This window comes from Protomyctophum parallelum, assembly GCF_964188405.1.
Source record: "Protomyctophum parallelum genome assembly, chromosome: 3".
Lineage (NCBI taxonomy): Eukaryota > Metazoa > Chordata > Actinopteri > Myctophiformes > Myctophidae > Protomyctophum > Protomyctophum parallelum.
Genome location: NC_139698.1, coordinates 47,685,848 through 47,707,968, shown reverse-complemented (window position 1 = coordinate 47,707,968; position 22,121 = coordinate 47,685,848). Strand labels below are relative to the sequence as shown.

General features: G+C 37.2%; 1 protein-coding gene across 3 annotated transcripts in view; it reads right to left on the bottom strand.

Moving 5' to 3' along the window:
* Positions 1-19,279: 19,279 nt before the first annotated feature.
* The window catches only part of plekhg4b (pleckstrin homology domain containing, family G (with RhoGef domain) member 4B), a 49,806-nt gene continuing 46,964 nt past the window's right edge, over positions 19,280-22,121 (bottom strand). For all 3 annotated transcript variants that reach the window (XM_083761814.1, XM_083761816.1, XM_083761815.1), the window contains one exon: positions 19,280-20,305. Coding sequence is in view for 1 of the 3 variants with exons in the window: in XM_083761816.1 (XP_083617942.1) it covers positions 20,300-20,305 (6 nt within the window). In the remaining 2 variants the exon portion in view is untranslated. The remainder of the gene's footprint in view (positions 20,306-22,121) is intronic.

Sequence of the window (22,121 nt, the reverse complement as noted above, 5' to 3'; positions counted from 1 at the left end):
AAGCTGAATAATAAAAAGTGTGAATGGAGTTTCTAGGTGAAAGTGACTTTTGACGTGCCTATAAAGCTGCCATTGAGCCCCATGTTAAATGTCTCAAATTTGAAAGCACTATATTTCTAAAACTATGAAACATTTCAATGATTCCTTTTCAGGCAAACATGTCCACCGTAAGATGAACCTAAGTAGGCTAGAATGGGGTTGCTAGGTGTAAGTATGTAGGACTAGTAGCATGCCAAATTTTGTGCTATTGCCATAGAGAATGCATTGGGCGTTTAAATTAAATAACTCAGAAACTACAAAACATAAAAATAAAAAAAAGTTCCAGCATGTGTCTCCACAGTAAGCTGAATAATAAAAAGTGTGAATGGAGTTTCTAGGTGAAAGTGACTTTTGACGTGCCTATAAAGCTGCCATTGAGCCCCATGTTAAATGTCTCAAATTTGAAAGCACTATATTTCTAAAACTATGAAACATTTCAAAGATTCCTTTTCAGGCAAACATGTCCACCGTAAGATGAACCTAAGTAGGCTAGAATGGGGTTGCTAGGTGTAAGTATGTAGGACTAGTAGCATGCCAAATTTTGTGCTATTGCCATAGAGAATGCATTGGGCGTTTAAGTTAAATAACTCATAAACTACAAAACATAAAAATAAAAAAAAGTTCCAGCATGTGTCTCCACAGTAAGCTGAATAATAAAAAGTGTGAATGGAGTTTCTAGGTGAAAGTGACTTTTGACGTGCCTATAAAGCTGCCATTGAGCCCCATGTTAAATGTCTCAAATTTGAAAGCACTATATTTCTAAAACTATGAAACATTTAAAAGATTCCTTTTCAGGCAAACATGTCCACCGTAAGATGAACCTAAGTAGGCTAGAATGGGGTTGCTAGGTGTAAGTATGTAGGACTAGTAGCATGCCAAATTTTGTGCTATTGCCATAGAGAATGCATTGGGCGTTTAAGTTAAATAACTCATAAACTACAAAACATAAAAATAAAAAAAAGTTCCAGCATGTGTCTCCACAGTAAGCTGAATAATAAAAAGTGTGAATGGAGTTTCTAGGTGAAAGTGACTTTTGAGGTGCCTATAAAGCTGCCATTGAGCCCCATGTTAAATGTCTCAAATTTGAAAGCACTATATTTCTAAAACTATGAAACATTTCAAAGATTCCTTTTCAGGCAAACATGTCCACCGTAAGATGAACCTAAGTAGGCTAGAATGGGGTTGCTAGGTGTAAGTATGTAGGACTAGTAGCATGCCAAATTTTGTGCTATTGCCATAGAGAATGCATTGGGCGTTTAAGTTAAATAACTCATAAACTACAAAACATAAAAATAAAAAAAAGTTCCAGCATGTGTCTCCACAGTAAGCTGAATAATAAAAAGTGTGAATGGAGTTTCTAGGTGAAAGTGACTTTTGAGGTGCCTATAAAGCTGCCATTGAGCCCCATGTTAAATGTCTCAAATTTGAAAGCACTATATTTCTAAAACTATGAAACATTTCAAAGATTCCTTTTCAGGCAAACATGTCCACCGTAAGATGAACCTAAGTAGGCTAGAATGGGGTTGCTAGGTGTAAGTATGTAGGACTAGTAGCATGCCAAATTGTGTGCTATTGCCATAGAGAATGCATTGGGCGTTTAAGTTAAATAACTCATAAACTACAAAACATAAAAATAAAAAAAAGTTCCAGCATGTGTCTCCACAGTAAGCTGAATAATAAAAAGTGTGAATGGAGTTTCTAGGTGAAAGTGACTTTTGACGTGCCTATAAAGCTGCCATTGAGCCCCATGTTAAATGTCTCAAATTTGAAAGCACTATATTTCTAAAACTATGAAACATTTCAAAGATTCCTTTTCAGGCAAACATGTCCACCGTAAGATGAACCTAAGTAGGCTAGAATGGGGTTGCTAGGTGTAAGTATGTAGGACTAGTAGCATGCCAAATTTTGTGCTATTGCCATAGAGAATGCATTGGGCGTTTAAGTTAAATAACTCATAAACTACAAAACATAAAAATAAAAAAAAGTTCCAGCATGTGTCTCCACAGTAAGCTGAATAATAAAAAGTGTGAATGGACTTTCTAGGTGAAAGTGACTTTTGACGTGCCTATAAAGCTGCCATTGAGCCCCATGTTAAATGTCTCAAATTTGAAAGCACTATATTTCTAAAACTATGAAACATTTCAAAGATTCCTTTTCAGGCAAACATGTCCACCGTAAGATGAACCTAAGTAGGCTAGAATGGGGTTGCTAGGTGTAAGTATGTAGGACTAGTAGCATGCCAAATTTTGTGCTATTGCCATAGAGAATGCATTGGGCGTTTAAGTTAAATAACTCATAAACTACAAAACATAAAAATAAAAAAAAGTTCCAGCATGTGTCTCCACAGTAAGCTGAATAATAAAAAGTGTGAATGGAGTTTCTAGGTGAAAGTGACTTTTGACGTGCCTATAAAGCTGCCATTGAGCCCCATGTTAAATGTCTCAAATTTGAAAGCACTATATTTCTAAAACTATGAAACATTTCAAAGATTCCTTTTCAGGCAAACATGTCCACCGTAAGATGAACCTAAGTAGGCTAGAATGGGGTTGCTAGGTGTAAGTATGTAGGACTAGTAGCATGCCAAATTGTGTGCTATTGCCATAGAGAATGCATTGGGCGTTTAAGTTAAATAACTCATAAACTACAAAACATAAAAATAAAAAAAAGTTCCAGCATGTGTCTCCACAGTAAGCTGAATAATAAAAAGTGTGAATGGAGTTTCTAGGTGAAAGTGACTTTTGACGTGCCTATAAAGCTGCCATTGAGCCCCATGTTAAATGTCTCAAATTTGAAAGCACTATATTTCTAAAACTATGAAACATTTCAAAGATTCCTTTTCAGGCAAACATGTCCACCGTAAGATGAACCTAAGTAGGCTAGAATGGGGTTGCTAGGTGTAAGTATGTAGGACTAGTAGCATGCCAAATTTTGTGCTATTGCCATAGAGAATGCATTGGGCGTTTAAGTTAAACTAGAAAGCAGTTCCCTGCAGAAACTGCGTGGGCTCGCCAAAAGACGCAATGTATATAATGTACAGTAGAAAATGTATTAAAGCTGAAGGAAAAGTTTAAAAAAGAATGTATAAAAATTGGTAAAAAGAATAAGCATTAATAACTGCATAAAGCGGAATAAAGTATGTGGAAGTAGTACGATGCCCAAAAAGTGGCAGAATAAAGTAAGTAAAGTATTACTGTCTACTAATGATTTGTAATGTGTGAATAATGCTTTACAATGTATTCTTGATGAATTAAGAAAAGGTAAAAAAGAAAAAGAAAAAAGAGTCAATCCAATGGAGTATACATATAAAAGCATTCATGAGCTTAACAGAAATAGCATACTTTTACATGTAAAAAGAAGGTTCAAATAGCGTATAGGCCTATCTTTAAAAGCATAAACACAATGATTATTGATAATGGTCTAAGATTTTTCTTTAAATGTAAAAAAATAATAATATTAAGTTCTTTATTAAAAGTTTTTTCTTTTTAAGTTTAAAAAAAAGTTAGTTTTTAATTTTTAAATGTTTTTAATTGTTACATTTTTTTGAAAAAAAAAATCCAATTTTTTATAATTTCTTTTTTTTCTTCAATTTTTTCATTTTTTTAAGTTTTTTCCATTTTTTTCCATTTTTTTCATTTTTTTTAATTTTTTTTTAATTTTTTTAATTTTTTTATTTTTTAATTTTTTTATATTTTTTTTTGAAAATATTTTTTGAAAATACTTTTTTGAAAATACTTTTCTGAAAATACTTTTCTGAAAATACTTTTCTGAAAATACTTTTCTGAAAATACTTTTCTGAAAATACTTTTTTGAAAATACTTTTTTGAAAATACTTTTTCATCTCTATCTGATCTATCTGTGTAAAGGCCATCCAATTGCACAAATAGCAGACCTACAAGCCCACAAGGTATCGCAGAGCAACTCATTGAGATCTTGTAACTTTAATTTCAGCCCTGTAATTAAGCCCTTATATGTCTCAGCTGTGGAAGTGTAAAAGACTGGGAGTGGCGCGCAACTTGATCTCTTATTTTACAATGGTTCTGAATGGGGGGAAACTATGCCCGAACAAATTGCTCTATCGCAAAAAGTAAAAGTCGAATGCAAATAATTTTTTCGCTGTGAGTGGCCTGAGATATTGAGGTACACCATGTGCTATTGTGGTGTTGGTACGATCGAAAATGTGGTTATAAGAGCGAGTTAAGAATTGTCATCGCGATAATTTCCTCGTAAGGATTTTACAATTGAGGTCAATGAGCAGATTGACTGTATTTGTGTCACTTAAAAGGCCGTAGTTCACATTCTGTATGTCTCTGTGTTTTGGTGGTCACATTGTGTGAAAGAGGACATGTGTGGCTACAAAATGACCAAAGGACATGCGTGTAAAATGAATATTTTGGCCGGGACGACAATTTGTTTGGTAAATTTTCAAGGAAAAAAAATCAGTTCCTGCACTCTAGTGAAAAAAGCCCTGCACTCTAACTTGGCACTAATTAGGCGAAACGGCCTGCGATTGAACTGCGATTTCGGAAAAACCGTTTAACGTATTCGAATACGGTTTGAACCACGAAAAAGTCCAGAGTCGTGTGAGCTTTCTAAAGTTTAAATCACGTTTCTACGACAAAGTATGCCAGAGTAATGAGGCTGCAAAAGTGAGGTTGATTTAGAGATCAATCCCATACATTGTCAATGGGAGGAAAAAACTATAAATAAAGTTAAATATTTTAAAAAGTATAAACTTTTTCAAAACAACTTTTTCACCAATTAAAGTTCAAAGATAGATGAACATTATAAAGTTTGAATGAAGTTTCAAAGTGAAAGTATGACGGAGTAATAAGAGCTCAAAAAGGTTAACTGTGAAAAATGGGACCTTTCTTCCATCGACTCTCACTATAAAGAATGTAAAAAAAAGTTAAAAAGTTAAAAAGTATAAAAAGTATAAAACTTTGTAAAAATTCTAATTGGAGCAATAATAACTGCAAAGAGCTGAACAGTTTGAAGTTTGAACTAAATTTCTAGCATAAAGTATGTGGAAGTAGTAGGGTGCCAAAAAAAGTGGCGGAAATTGGAATAATAACTAGAAAGCAGTTCCTGTAGAAACTGCGTGGGCTCGCGTAAAATGCTTTGTATAAAGTTATTGCCGTGTCAAGTTTGAAACTCGGGGACCGGAGTAATGGTGTTACCATTGGTGGTCTAAGTCCATAATCAAAATTTCTGGACTGTAACATATTGTAAAGAAAAGTAGAAAATGTATTAAAGCTGAAGTAAAAGTTAAAAAAGTATGAACATTTGTAAAAACTATAGTTTAAGCATAAATAACTGCATAAAGCGGAAATAAAGTATGTGGAAGTAGTATGATGCCCAAAAAGGGGCAGAATAAAGTAAGTAAAGTAATACTGTCTACTAATGATTTGTAATGTATGAATAATGCTTTACAATGTATTCTTGATGAATCAAGAAAAGGTAAAAAAGAAAAAAAATAGTCAATCCAATGGAGTATACATATAAAAGCATTCATGAGCTTAACAGAAATAGCATACTTTTACATGTAAAAAGAAGGTTCAAATAGCATATAGGCCTATCTTTAAAAGCATAAACACAATGATTATTGATAATGGTCTAAGATATTTCTTAAAAAAAATATTAAGATAAAAAATATTAAGTTCTTTATTATTATTTTTTTCCTTTTAAGTTTAAAAAAAAGTTAAAGTTTTAATTTTTTAATGTTTTTCTTTTTTTTTAATTTTTTTATTTTTTAATCATGCTAATGCTAACATGCTAATGCTAACATGCTAACATGCTAATGCTAACATGCTAACATGCTAATGCTATCATGCTAACATGCTAATGTTAACATGCTAATGCTATCATGCTAATGCTAACATGCTAATGCTAACATGCTAATGCTAACATGCTAATGCTAACATGCTAACATGCTAATGCTAACATGCTAATGCTATCATGCTAACATGCTAATGCTAACATGCTAACATGCTAATGCTAACATGCTAACATGCTAATGCTAACATGCTAACATGCTAATGCTATCATGCTAACATGCTAACATGCTAATGCTAATATGCTAATGCTATCATGCTAACATGCTAATGCTAACATGCTAACATGCTAATGCTAACATGCTAATGCTAACATGCTAACATGCTAATGATAACATGCTAATGCTATCATGCTAACATGCTAATGCTAACATGCTAACATGCTAACATGCTAATGCTAACATGCTAACATGCTAACATGCTAATGCTAACATGCTAACATGCTAATGCTATCATGCTAACATGCTAACATGCTAATGTTAACATGCTAATGCTAACATGCTAATGCTAACATGCTAATGCTAACATGCTAATGCTAACATGCTAACATGCTAATGCTATCATGCTAACATGCTAACATGCTAATGTCAACATGCTAATGCTAACATGCTAACATGCTAATGCTATCATGCTAACATGCTAATGCTATCATGCTAATGCTAACATGCTAACATGCTAATGCTAACATGCTAATTTTTAAGTTTAAATTTTTTTAATTTTTTTAATTTTGTTTTTAAAAAAAATTATTTTTTTTTCATTTTTTTCTTTTTTTTCATTTTTTTTAATTTTTTTTAATTTTTTTTAATTTTTTTTAATTTTTTTTAATTTTGTTTTTATTTTTTTAATTTTTTTTAATTTTTTAAATTTTTTAAATTTTTTTAAATTTTTTTGAAAATATTTTTTTATAAACGTGTGTGTGTGTGTGTGTGTGTGTGCGTGCGTGCGTGCGTGCGTGCACTTGCGAGAGCTGTGTAAAGGCCAGCCAATAGGAAGACAGGGTGTGTGTGTGCGTGCGTGCATGCGTGCGTGCGTGCTCTTGCGAGAGCTGTGTAAAGGCCATCCAATTGCACAAATAGCAGACCTACAAGCCCACAAGGTATCGCAGAGCAACTCATTGAGATCTTGTAACTTTAATTTCAGCCCTGTAATTAAGCTCTTATATGTCTCAGCTGTGGAAGTGTAAAAGACAAACAAGTGGCGCGCAACTTGAAGGTCTTGATCTTGAATGATCCTGAATGGGGGGAAACTATGCCCGAACAAATTGCTCTATCGCAAAAAGTAAAAGTCGAATGCAAATAATTTTTTCGCTGTGAGTGGCCTGAGATATTGAGGTACACCATGTGCGATTGTGGTGTTGGTACGATCGAAAATGTGGTTATAAGAGCGAGTTAAGAATTGTCATCGCGATAATTTCCTCGTAAGGATTTTACTATGGAGGTCAATGAGCAGATTGACTGTATTTGTGTCACTTAAAAGGCCGTAGTTCACATTCTGTATGTCTCTGTGTTTTGGTGGTCACATTGTGTGAAAGAGGACATGTGTGGCTACAAAATGACCAAAGGACATGCGTGTAAAGTGAATATTTTGGCCGGGACGGCAATTTGTTTGGTAAATTTTCAAGGAAAGATTTTCTGTTCACACACTCTAGTGAAAGAAGCCCTGCACTCTAACTTGGCACTAATTAGGCGAAACGGCCTGCGATCGAACTGCGATTTCGGAAAAACCGTTTAACGTATTCGAATACGGTTTGAACCACGAAAAAGTCCAGAGTCGTGTGAGCTTTCTAAAGTTTAAATCACGTTTCTACGACAAAGTATGCCAGAGTAATGAGGCTGCAAAAGTGAGGTTGATTTAGAGATAAATCCCATACATTGTCAATGGGAGGAAAAAACTATAAATAAAGTTAAATATTTTAAAAAGTATAAACTTTTTCAAAACAACTTTTTCACCAATGAAAGTTCAAAGATAGATGAACATTATAAAGTTTGAATGAAGTTTCAAAGTGAAAGTATGACGGAGTAATAAGAGCTCAAAAAAGTTAACTGTGAAAAATGGGACCTTTCTTTCTTCGACTCTCATTATAAAGAATGTAAAAAAAAGTTAAAAAGTTAAAAAGTATAAAAAGTATAAAACTTTGTAAAAATTCTAATTGGAGCATAAATAACTGCAAAGAGCTGAACAGTTTGAAGTTTGAACTAAATTTCTAGCATAAAGTATGTGGAAGTAGTTAGGTGCCAAAAAAACGGCGGAATAAAGAATAAGCGGAATAAATATAGACTGGCAATATCTAGTGTGTGCTCGCTGTGGCGAGCCCACAATAATATATATAAACTGAGAGTAACTAGTGTGTGCTCACTGTGGCGAGCCCACAATAACTCATAAACTACAAAACATAAAAATAAAAAAAAGTTCCAGCATGTGTCTCCACAGTAAGCTGAATAATAAAAAGTGTGAATGGAGTTTCTAGGTGAAAGTGACTTTTGACGTGCCTATAAAGCTGCCATTGAGCCCCATGTTAAATGTCTCAAATTTGAAAGCACTATATTTCTAAAACTATGAAACATTTCAAAGATTCCTTTTCAGGCAAACATGTCCACCGTAAGATGAACCTAAGTAGGCTAGAATGGGGTTGCTAGGTGTAAGTATGTAGGACTAGTAGCATGCCAAATTTTGTGCTATTGCCATAGAGAATGCATTGGGCGTTTAAGTTAAATAACTCATAAACTACAAAACATAAAAATAAAAAAAAGTTCCAGCATGTGTCTCCACAGTAAGCTGAATAATAAAAAGTGTGAATGGAGTTTCTAGGTGAAAGTGACTTTTGAGGTGCCTATAAAGCTGCCATTGAGCCCCATGTTAAATGTCTCAAATTTGAAAGCACTATATTTCTAAAACTATGAAACATTTCAAAGATTCCTTTTCAGGCAAACATGTCCACCGTAAGATGAACCTAAGTAGGCTAGAATGGGGTTGCTAGGTGTAAGTATGTAGGACTAGTAGCATGCCACATTTTGTGCTATTGCCATAGAGAATGCATTGGGCGTTTAAGTTAAATAACTCATAAACTACAAAACATAAAAATAAAAAAAAGTTCCAGCATGTGTCTCCACAGTAAGCTGAATAATAAAAAGTGTGAATGGAGTTTCTAGGTGAAAGTGACTTTTGACGTGCCTATAAAGCTGCCATTGAGCCCCATGTTAAATGTCTCAAATTTGAAAGCACTATATTTCTAAAACTATGAAACATTTCAAAGATTCCTTTTCAGGCAAACATGTCCACCGTAAGATGAACCTAAGTAGGCTAGAATGGGGTTGCTAGGTGTAAGTATGTAGGACTAGTAGCATGCCAAATTTTGTGCTATTGCCATAGAGAATGCATTGGGCGTTTAAGTTAAATAACTCATAAACTACAAAACATAAAAATAAAAAAAAGTTCCAGCATGTGTCTCCACAGTAAGCTGAATAATAAAAAGTGTGAATGGAGTTTCTAGGTGAAAGTGACTTTTGACGTGCCTATAAAGCTGCCATTGAGCCCCATGTTAAATGTCTCAAATTTGAAAGCACTATATTTCTAAAACTATGAAACATTTCAAAGATTCCTTTTCAGGCAAACATGTCCACCGTAAGATGAACCTAAGTAGGCTAGAATGGGGTTGCTAGGTGTAAGTATGTAGGACTAGTAGCATGCCAAATTTTGTGCTATTGCCATAGAGAATGCATTGGGCGTTTAAGTTAAATAACTCATAAACTACAAAACATAAAAATAAAAAAAAGTTCCAGCATGTGTCTCCACAGTAAGCTGAATAATAAAAAGTGTGAATGGAGTTTCTAGGTGAAAGTGACTTTTGACGTGCCTATAAAGCTGCCATTGAGCCCCATGTTAAATGTCTCAAATTTGAAAGCACTATATTTCTAAAACTATGAAACATTTCAAAGATTCCTTTTCAGGCAAACATGTCCACCGTAAGATGAACCTAAGTAGGCTAGAATGGGGTTGCTAGGTGTAAGTATGTAGGACTAGTAGCATGCCAAATTGTGTGCTATTGCCATAGAGAATGCATTGGGCGTTTAAGTTAAATAACTCATAAACTACAAAACATAAAAATAAAAAAAAGTTCCAGCATGTGTCTCCACAGTAAGCTGAATAATAAAAAGTGTGAATGGAGTTTCTAGGTGAAAGTGACTTTTGACGTGCCTATAAAGCTGCCATTGAGCCCCATGTTAAATGTCTCAAATTTGAAAGCACTATATTTCTAAAACTATGAAACATTTCAAAGATTCCTTTTCAGGCAAACATGTCCACCGTAAGATGAACCTAAGTAGGCTAGAATGGGGTTGCTAGGTGTAAGTATGTAGGACTAGTAGCATGCCAAATTTTGTGCTATTGCCATAGAGAATGCATTGGGCGTTTAAGTTAAATAACTCATAAACTACAAAACATAAAAATAAAAAAAAGTTCCAGCATGTGTCTCCACAGTAAGCTGAATAATAAAAAGTGTGAATGGAGTTTCTAGGTGAAAGTGACTTTTGAGGTGCCTATAAAGCTGCCATTGAGCCCCATGTTAAATGTCTCAAATTTGAAAGCACTATATTTCTAAAACTATGAAACATTTCAAAGATTCCTTTTCAGGCAAACATGTCCACCGTAAGATGAACCTAAGTAGGCTAGAATGGGGTTGCTAGGTGTAAGTATGTAGGACTAGTAGCATGCCAAATTTTGTGCTATTGCCATAGAGAATGCATTGGGCGTTTAAGTTAAATAACTCATAAACTACAAAACATAAAAATAAAAAAAAGTTCCAGCATGTGTCTCCACAGTAAGCTGAATAATAAAAAGTGTGAATGGACTTTCTAGGTGAAAGTGACTTTTGACGTGCCTATAAAGCTGCCATTGAGCCCCATGTTAAATGTCTCCAATTTGAAAGCACTATATTTCTAAAACTATGAAACATTTCAAAGATTCCTTTTCAGGCAAACATGTCCACCGTAAGATGAACCTAAGTAGGCTAGAATGGGGTTGCTAGGTGTAAGTATGTAGGACTAGTAGCATGCCAAATTTTGTGCTATTGCCATAGAGAATGCATTGGGCGTTTAAGTTAAATAACTCATAAACTACAAAACATAAAAATAAAAAAAAGTTCCAGCATGTGTCTCCACAGTAAGCTGAATAATAAAAAGTGTGAATGGAGTTTCTAGGTGAAAGTGACTTTTGACGTGCCTATAAAGCTGCCATTGAGCCCCATGTTAAATGTCTCAAATTTGAAAGCACTATATTTCTAAAACTATGAAACATTTCAATGATTCCTTTTCAGGCAAACATGTCCACCGTAAGATGAACCTAAGTAGGCTAGAATGGGGTTGCTAGGTGTAAGTATGTAGGACTAGTAGCATGCCAAATTTTGTGCTATTGCCATAGAGAATGCATTGGGCGTTTAAGTTAAATAACTCATAAACTACAAAACATAAAAATAAAAAAAAGTTCCAGCATGTGTCTCCACAGTAAGCTGAATAATAAAAAGTGTGAATGGAGTTTCTAGGTGAAAGTGACTTTTGAGGTGCCTATAAAGCTGCCATTGAGCCCCATGTTAAATGTCTCAAATTTGAAAGCACTATATTTCTAAAACTATGAAACATTTCAAAGATTCCTTTTCAGGCAAACATGTCCACCGTAAGATGAACCTAAGTAGGCTAGAATGGGGTTGCTAGGTGTAAGTATGTAGGACTAGTAGCATGCCAAATTTTGTGCTATTGCCATAGAGAATGCATTGGGCGTTTAAGTTAAATAACTCATAAACTACAAAACATAAAAATAAAAAAAAGTTCCAGCATGTGTCTCCACAGTAAGCTGAATAATAAAAAGTGTGAATGGAGTTTCTAGGTGAAAGTGACTTTTGAGGTGCCTATAAAGCTGCCATTGAGCCCCATGTTAAATGTCTCAAATTTGAAAGCACTATATTTCTAAAACTATGAAACATTTCAAAGATTCCTTTTCAGGCAAACATGTCCACCGTAAGATGAACCTAAGTAGGCTAGAATGGGGTTGCTAGGTGTAAGTATGTAGGACTAGTAGCATGCCAAATTTTGTGCTATTGCCATAGAGAATGCATTGGGCGTTTAAATTAAATAACTCAGAAACTACAAAACATAAAAATAAAAAAAAGTTCCAGCATGTGTCTCCACAGTAAGCTGAATAATAAAAAGTGTGAATGGAGTTTCTAGGTGAAAGTGACTTTTGACGTGCCTATAAAGCTGCCATTGAGCCCCATGTTAAATGTCTCAAATTTGAAAGCACTATATTTCTAAAACTATGAAACATTTAAAAGATTCCTTTTCAGGCAAACATGTCCACCGTAAGATGAACCTAAGTAGGCTAGAATGGGGTTGCTAGGTGTAAGTATGTAGGACTAGTAGCATGCCAAATTTTGTGCTATTGCCGTAGAGAATGCATTGGGCGTTTAAGTTAAATAACTCATAAACTACAAAACATAAAAATAAAAAAAAGTTCCAGCATGTGTCTCCACAGTAAGCTGAATAATAAAAAGTGTGAATGGAGTTTCTAGGTGAAAGTGACTTTTGAGGTGCCTATAAAGCTGCCATTGAGCCCCATGTTAAATGTCTCAAATTTGAAAGCACTATATTTCTAAAACTATGAAACATTTCAATGATTCCTTTTCAGGCAAACATGTCCACCGTAAGATGAACCTAAGTAGGCTAGAATGGGGTTGCTAGGTGTAAGTATGTAGGACTAGTAGCATGCCAAATTTTGTGCTATTGCCATAGAGAATGCATTGGGCGTTTAAGTTAAATAACTCATAAACTACAAAACATAAAAATAAAAAAAAGTTCCAGCATGTGTCTCCACAGTAAGCTGAATAATAAAAAGTGTGAATGGAGTTTCTAGGTGAAAGTGACTTTTGACGTGCCTATAAAGCTGCCATTGAGCCCCATGTTAAATGTCTCAAATTTGAAAGCACTATATTTCTAAAACTATGAAACATTTCAAAGATTCCTTTTCAGGCAAACATGTCCACCGTAAGATGAACCTAAGTAGGCTAGAATGGGGTTGCTAGGTGTAAGTATGTAGGACTAGTAGCATGCCAAATTGTGTGCTATTGCCATAGAGAATGCATTGGGCGTTTAAGTTAAACTAGAAAGCAGTTCCTGTAGAAACTGCGTGGGCTCGCGTAAAATGCTTTGTATAAAGTTATTGCCGTGTCAAGTTTGAAACTCGGGGACCGGAGTAATGGTGTTACCATTGGTGTTCTAAATCTATAATCAAAATTTCGGGACTGTAGCATATTGTAAAGAAAAGTAGAAAATGCATTAAAGCTGAAGTAAAAGTTAAAAAAAGTATGAAAATGTGTAAAAACTATAGTTTAAGCAGAATAAAGTATGTGGAAGTTGTAGAAGTGTTTTTAAAGTTTTTCTTTAAATGTAAAAAAAAAAAAAAAAATCTAAAAAATTGAAGTTTTTTCTTTTTAAGTAAAAAAGAAAAAAAAATATTTTTAAGTTTTCATTTTTTTCCATTTTTTTCATTTTTTTTCCATTTTTTTCATTTTTTTTTTTTTTTTTTTTTTTTTTTTTTTCAATTTTTTTTTATAAACGTGTGTGTGTGTGCGTGCGTGCGTGCGTGCGTGCGTGCACTTGCGAGAGCTGTGTAAAGGCCAGCCAATAGGAAGACAGGGTGTGTGTGTGCGTGCGTGCATGCGTGCGTGCGTGCTCTTGCGAGAGCTGTGTAAAGGCCATCCAATTGCACAAATAGCAGACCTACAAGCCCACAAGGTATCGCAGAGCAACTCATTGAGATCTTGTAACTTTAATTTCAGCCCTGTAATTAAGCTCTTATATGTCTCAGCTGTGGAAGTGTAAAAGACAAACAAGTGGCGCGCAACTTGAAGGTCTTGATCTTGAATGGTCTTGAATGGTCTTGAATGGGGGGAAACTATGCCCGAACAAATTGCTCTATCGCAAAAAGTAAAAGTCGAATGCAAATAATTCTTTCGCTGTGAGTGGCCTGAGATATTGAGGTACACCATGTGCGATTGTGGTGTTGGTACGATCGAAAATGTGGTTATAAGAGCGAGTTAAGAATTGTCATCGCGATAATTTCCTCGTAAGATTTCTACAATGGATGTCAATGAGCAGATTGACTGTATTTGTGTCACTTAAAAGGCCGTAGTTCACATTCTGTATGTCTCTGTGTTTTGGTGGTCACATTGTGTGAAAGAGGACATGTGTGGCTACAAAATGACCAAAGAACATGCGTGTAAAGTGAATATTTTGGCCGGGACGGCAATTTGTTTGGTAAATTTTCAAGGAAAGATTTTCTGTTCTACGCACTCTAGTGAAAGAAGCCCGCACTCTAAGTTGGCACTAATTAGGCGAAACGGCCTGCGATTGAACTGCGATTTCGGAAAAACCGTTTAACGTATTCGAATACGGTTTGAACCACGAAAAAGTCCAGAGTCGTGTGAGCTTTCTAAAGTTTAAATCACGTTTCTACGACAAAGTATGCCAGAGTAATGAGGCTGCAAAAGTGAGGTTGATTTAGAGATAAATCCCATACATTGTCGATGGGAGGAAAAAACTATAAATAAAGTTAAATATTTTAAAAAGTATAAACTTTTTCAAAACAACTTTTTCACCAATGAAAGTTCAAAGATAGATGAACATTATAAAGTTTGAATGAAGTTTCAAAGTGAAAGTATGACGGAGTAATAAGAGCTCAAAAAAGTTAACTGTGAAAAATGGGACCTTTCTTCCATCGACTCTCACTATAAAGAATGTAAAAAAAAGTTAAAAAGTTAAAAAGTATAAAAAGTATAAAACTTTGTAAAAATTCTAATTGGAGCAATAATAACTGCAAAGAGCTGAACAGTTTGAAGTTTGAACTAAATTTCTAGCATAAAGTATGTGGAAGTAGTAGGAAACCGAAAAAAAGGCGGAAATTGGAATAATAATAAATATAAACTGAGAGTAACTAGTGTGTGCTCGCTGTGGCGAGCCCACAATAACTCATAAACTACAAAACATAAAAATAAAAAAAAGTTCCAGCATGTGTCTCCACAGTAAGCTGAATAATAAAAAGTGTGAATGGAGTTTCTAGGTGAAAGTGACTTTTGACGTGCCTATAGAGCTGCCATTGAGCCCCATGTTAAATGTCTCAAATTTGAAAGCACTATATTTCTAAAACTATGAAACATTTCAAAGATTCCTTTTCAGGCAAACATGTCCACCGTAAGATGAACCTAAGTAGGCTAGAATGGGGTTGCTAGGTGTAAGTATGTAGGACTAGTAGCATGCCAAATGTTGTGCTATTGCCATAGAGAATGCATTGGGCGTTTAAGTTAAATAACTCATAAACTACAAAACATAAAAATAAAAAAAAGTTCCAGCATGTGTCTCCACGGTAAGCTGAATAATAAAAAGTGTGAATGGAGTTTCTAGGTGAAAGTGACTTTTGACGTGCCTATAGAGCTGCCATTGAGCCCCATGTTAAATGTCTCAAATTTGAAAGCACTATATTTCTAAAACTATGAAACATTTCAAAGATTCCTTTTCAGGCAAACATGTCCACCGTAAGATGAACCTAAGTAGGCTAGAATGGGGTTGCTAGGTGTAAGTATGTATGATTATTAGCATGCCAAAGTTTGTGCTATTGCCATAGAGAATGCATTGGGCGTTTAAGTTAAATAACTCATAAACTACAAAACATAAAAAAAAAAAAAAAAGTTCCAGCATGTGTCTCCACGGTAGGCTGAATAATAAAAAGTGTGAATGGAGTTTCTAGGTGAAAGTGACTTTTGACGTGCCTATAGAGATGCCATTGAGCCCCATGTTAAATGTCTCAAATTTGAAAGCACTATATTTCTAAAACTATGAAACATTTCAAAGATTCCTTTTCAGGCAAACATGTCCACCGTAAGATGAGATTGGCGTTTAAATTAAATAACTCAGAAACTACAAAACATTTCAAAGTAAAAAGTTCCAGCATGTGTCTCCACAGTAAGCTGAATACTAAAAAGTGTGAATAGGACTAGTAGCATGCCAAAGTTGGTTAAAATCACCAACACTTAGAGTAGGTAGGGGGTCAGGTAGGTACCAACCGTCTCTTCTCCTACCTGACACCCGCCTACTCTCCTCCTACCTGACACCCTACTCTCCTCCTACCTGACAACCCCCCACTCTCCTCCTACCTAAACCCCCCTACTCTCCTCCTACCTGACCCATGCCTACTCTCCTCCTACCTGACCCACGCCTACTCTCCTCCTACCTGACCCCCCTACTCTCCTCCTACCTGACCCCCTCCTACTGACCCCTACTCTCCTCCTACCTGACCCCCTACTCTCCTCCTACCTGACAACCCCCCACTCTCCTCCTACCTAAACCCCCCTACTCTCCTCCTACCTGACCCATGCCTACTCTCCTCCTACCTGACCCATGCCTACTCTCCTCCTACCTGACCCATGCCTACTCTCCTCCTACCTGACCCACGCCTACTCTCCTCCTACCTGACCCCCTCCTACTGACCCCTACTCTCCTCCTACCTGACCCCCTACTCTCCTCCTACCTGACAACCCCCCACTCTCCTCCTACCTAAACCCCCCTACTCTCCTCCTACCTGACCCATGCCTACTCTCCTCCTACCTGACCCATGCCTACTCTCCTCCTACCTGACCCATGCCTACTCTCCTCCTACCTGACCCATGCCTACTCTCGTCCTACCTGACCCATGCCTACTCTCCTCCTACCTGACCCACGCCTACTCTCCTCCTACCTGACCCCCCTACTCTCCTCCTACCTGACCCCCTCCTACTGACCCCTACTCTCCTCCTACCTGACCCCCTACTCTCCTTCTACCTGACCCCCTCCTACCTGACCCCTACTCTCCACCTGACCCCCTACTCTCCTCCTACCTGCCCCCCCTACTCTCCTCTTACCTGACCCCCCAACTCTCCTCCTACCTGACCCCCTTCTACCTGACCCCCTACTCTCCTCCTACCTGACCCCCCCTACTCTCCTGAACCAGCACCGTCCTACTAGGCATTCTATGGATATTATCTGATTTATCCACCAGTCCTACTAGGTATTATCTGATTTATCCACCAGGCCACAGCACTCACTACTACGTGTTGGCAATTTGAACCAGTACCTTCCTATGTCCGGTTTGAACCGGCACACTTCTACTAGGTATACTATGGATATCATCTGACTTATCTGCTGGGCCACTTACCGGCACACAATCATGGGGAATTTCTGTGCCGCTTTAAAGTTGTCCTTCTGGAAGTCAGTGTGCAAAGCAAAGTGTCACAGTTATGACTAATGTGGGATTTGAACCCTGGACCTGTGGATCAGAAGGACAGCAACTCATCACACTGAGCTAACTGCTGGTTACTACAAAACAGCTTTTCTGTGCTACTTGATAGTAGTTAGTATGGAAAGCAAAGAGTCACAGTAAAGACTGGGGTGGGATACGACACTGAACCTTAATTTTTTTGTTTGAACTTCAGTGGGGTTTGAACTCACCATCTCCCGATTATGTGGAAGCGTTCTAACACACTGAGCCACTGGTTACAGACAATTCACACTGCTTTTTTGTTTCTTTTCTTCTCCTGAAATCGAAAGTAAAGACTTTGGGTGGGGTTTGAACTCACCATCTCCCGATCATGTGGCCAGTGTTCTAACACACTTATTCCAGTACCTGCCTGCAGACCTTCTCTCAATTTGGTGTTGGGGAATTTCTCACTTGAACTGAGTCAATGGGTCCCTAGACATGAACAATCAACGAGGTGCTCGTCTGCCATAGTGCCACGAATGGCGCAATCAAATATGGCCACCATTGGCTATGATGAAAATACAACTCTTTTGTTTCTGGGTGTATTTGCACATGTAATACCTCCATTCTGACTAATTGAGGGATGTGGAATTCATTTTCTGATACTATTTTAATCATGTTGGGTGATATTAACCTTGAAAACCATGGTCAGGGTCATTTAGCTATTATAAAGACATTGGCCATTGTTAGGAGTAAAAATAAGTGCAATAAGTCTATTTCAACTAATTCTGACATTTTTCGTCTTTTTTTCAAATCCTCAAAAATGATGAAAAACGGCGTGCTATAGTATGCCGTCTGAGATGGGCTATAGCCGATGTTCAAAAATGATGAAAAACGAGGATTTGAAAAAAGACGAAAATCACTCGAGACAATGGTCATGGACATGGTCTCGGAGTGATTTTCGTCTTTTTTTCAAATCCTCAAAAATTTGGAAAAACGGCGTGCTATAGTATGAGGACCAAACATGCAGCTATGGCTTCTGACCCAGTACAATATTTAACTAACTTTGGAGAGTCAGACACCTTGACAGAACAAGATGCAGCGTTGGCAGAGAAGTACTTGGTGCGCGTCTGGGCGAGGGCCAGGTCAAGTACAACTGCTGAGACATTTGATGACCTCAGGGTGGAAAGCTATACCAGTGCCAGAACTGGAATTGATGCTCTCCCTCCCACAAGTAGTGTGATCAGAGGTCACATCCAACAAGGTGCTTACTGGTGCATAGGGCTTGCCACCTGCTTGAGACAGCAAAGGAACCCAAGCACTTTGGTACACTCCTGCCATCAAAATGTCTGAAACCCTTACCACCCAGTTTGCTCACAGTATGCAAGTGTGCAGGGAAGTGACACTCGACGATGTGGCTGCTGTGCTGATGGAGTTCCGTGCATAATATTTTGCCATGGAAAACCCCTTTAAACCCCTTTTTTACGTAAAAAGTAAAAACCCATCACACGTGCACTTTGTGTGAAATTGTTATTTGATTTTATGGGGGACATTTATAATTGTTATATTTTGTCTAAAACAAATAATTGTGGAAAAAATACAATAAAAGTGACAGTAATGACAACAATCGGAATTGAATTATTGAATGAAAACATTTATATTGATATCTCAATGACAAGATGATCCTCAATGGTCAAAATAGTATCAGAAATGAATTGCAAATGTCACAATTAGTTGCATTAGACTTATTGCACCTGTTCTTACTCACTAACAATGGCCAGGTTATGACCAAGGTCTTCGGAATGGCAAAATGACCTTGACCATGACCTTTCAAGGTCAATAACACCAAAAATGGTTAAAATACTATCAGAAACGAATTCTACACACCTGAATTAGTCAGGATAGAGGTATTACATGTGCGAATACACCCAGAAACAATTTCCATCATAGCCGATGCTGGCCATATTTGATATGGCCATTGCGCCATTCGTGGCACTATGGCGGACGAGCACCTCGTTGATTGTTCATGTCTAGGGACCCATTGACTCAGTTCAAGTGAGAAATTCCCCCAACACCAAATTGAGAGAAGGTCTGCAAGCAGGTACAGGACTACAGTGCAAATATAAATACCCTGTTCCAATGAAAGGAATTATTTTATGCACAAATTAATCAGATTTCTGAAGGCCTACAGGTGCTCAAAAAGTTGCAAAACATAGCACACGCATCCGAAGTGGTGACAATTTACATAATTTATGGCTCTTGGACATCCTTCTTCTTTCAGTTCATTGGGGTCGCCACAACAGATCAATCTATTCCTGTGCTGGGCGTCCTCCTCAGTCACTCCAGCCACCGGCATGTCCTCAGCGTCCTCACCACATCCATAAACCACCTCTTCGGCCTTCCTCCTTTCCTCTTGCCCGGCAGTTCCATTTTGAGTATCCATCTCCCAATAAATCATAACTCTTCCACACCAACCTGTAGTACTCGTCATCTTCTTGTCCATGCTCTCCAGTGACAAGGAGATCAACCAGTGAGGTTTACAAAATAGTTATAAAAAAAAGTAGTTTAGGGATAAGGGGTTTAGCATGGACAAAAATAGAGCCCCCTTAAATATATAGCTCAGCAAAAGAAGCCAATACAAATGGTTTACAACATTTTAATACTCTGTACAGGTTTACAAGACTGGCAATAGTACAAGAGAGAAAGACAGTATAATGTTGTTGGTACTTTACGTTTGTCTACAGTAGATAATAGACTGATTTCTGCTATCCAAAAAACCTTTTCCCCTGTAAAATACATATTAAAAATCTCATCTACAATATAAACATGGCTTAATGTCTAGTCAATAGAAACAAATGTACAGTCCATGACGTACCATTGTGACAGTGTTCAGAACTAAGCAATCAAAGTCACATAGACCATGAAACGACGTGATGTTTTAAGAGGGCTGTGGAGTCTCATTTGTATAAAGTTTGAAGAGTCTCATCTGTGAAGAGTATCATCTGTGAAGAGCCTACAGTAAGTGGAACCTCAGCTGTGAGAGTCTCATTGCCCCAAAGAATGCTATTTCAGCTTCTAGAGTCTGGACTCTTCTTACTTCTTCTGCATTCTCTCGTCCTCTTCTTTTGGGGGTTAAAATGTTCATGTTGAGGACCTCAGAGCTAGAGAGAAGGAAAGACACATTATCAATCATTTAAAAAGGAGAGCAGGTAGACCTGGACCACTGTTTTTTCACCTTTGACAGACAACAGAGGACATCTGCACTGCCTCGGGGCTTAGGACAATAAATGAGTATGATCCACGATCCTCATCGGTTATTCATAGTAAGTTACAGGTTACATTCTGATAAAAAATCGTTGGGTGTTCAGTAACCACTGCCAGAGTCTCTCTGTCTCTCCAGCTCTTTAATATGAACAGATAAACAAACGAACAGCCGTCATCCAATCAGGAGAGAGGACCCCAAAAAGATCACTTAATTCAGTTCGTATTAAGGTCCTTTCAAACGGGCAGTGATTAACGCACCTAGAAATTCATTTTCAATGAGATCTGCAGGGTTTTTTTTCCTGTATGCGCGGAGAAGTCGAAGTATTTATGTGATCGGCTGAGTGCAGTCATACAAGTTGTAATAATGTCTGTTACTGAACGAGCTGGAGAGACCCCCACTACTGAAGAAACATAGCAATGATTATAGCAATGATTGCTATAATCATCAGCATTTCACAATCAGACAAATATTATAACGTTATACTGTACCACGCATGGTCTCCATTCATGCACAACCATTTTGAATGTAGGGAATAAGTTCTATGCACAGCTGCCATATTGGAAAGAGAATTGGGCCTCTTCCTTAGTTCCTTCACAGGTCTTACCAATGATAGCGATAAGGCTCTGTTCCATTCTGGTCAAATAGAGTCAGAGTGCTGATGTTGTGCATGTTGGCTCACTGGAAAGACTCTCAAAGTGGGGTCCACCCACTTTCATGATGGGGTCCAAAGTGGGACCCTCATGATTCCTTGAGGGGGTTTCAATTGGCCCCTTAACAGTTGTGTAACTCTTAAAGAGGCCCTGAACATATCATTATGATACTGTACATCAAGTACATATTGTATTTATCCCTACTGTATTGATACGGCTCCTAGTCCCAGCCCAGAGACAAACATTTCCCTGCATGTATGTCTCCCCTCCGCGCAACACTAAACCAGGAAGTGACTTTACACAGATAACGTCTTTTCATTTGTAAATCTGTCCATATAAAATATATATTTCCTCTCAAATATCTTAGTTTTACCAACATTGTTCATGTGAAATAGTTTGTTTATGCTTACTTATTGATTTGATGAGAAACACTACGCTATGGGTGTCCCGGGGGCACGGCACCTCAAGCCGAGGAGATTACTAGGACACAGGGGCTCGAGTGCAATTAGGCAACAGTTACTTTAACTAAAACAACACAGCAACTCAATTGCATTTTAACTAAGATATTCGATAGAAATTAATATTTGTAATGCCATATTTAGCCAGTACGACACAAATCTGCCATCCAAATGACTAGCCTAACCTGCTAGGCCTACTAAGAATAGTAGCCAGTGCTCAGTGTGGTCCGTCTTGTGTGTTTTCAGACTGTTTTAAGACATCGTGATGTACAGTATCATAATGATATTTTCGGGGCGTGTCATTGGACCTTTAAGAGAGTGCAAATGGAACCAAATTGACCAGATTGGGTCCCTAAAATTAAAACGTTTGAAAACCACTGTTACACTAAATGGAACCTTCATTAGAATCATTAGTAACACCTGTGAAGGAAGTAAGAACTTAAGAAGTAACGTTTCCAATATGGCTGCTGTGCACAGAGAAACATGAAGGTAACACCCAGCAAGCTATATGAAAAAGAAGGTATACAAAGCCACCGACGTCATTTTCGCTATCATGCAATTTCAGTCGGCAGATTCGTTGGACCATGGGAGTCAAACTGCACTG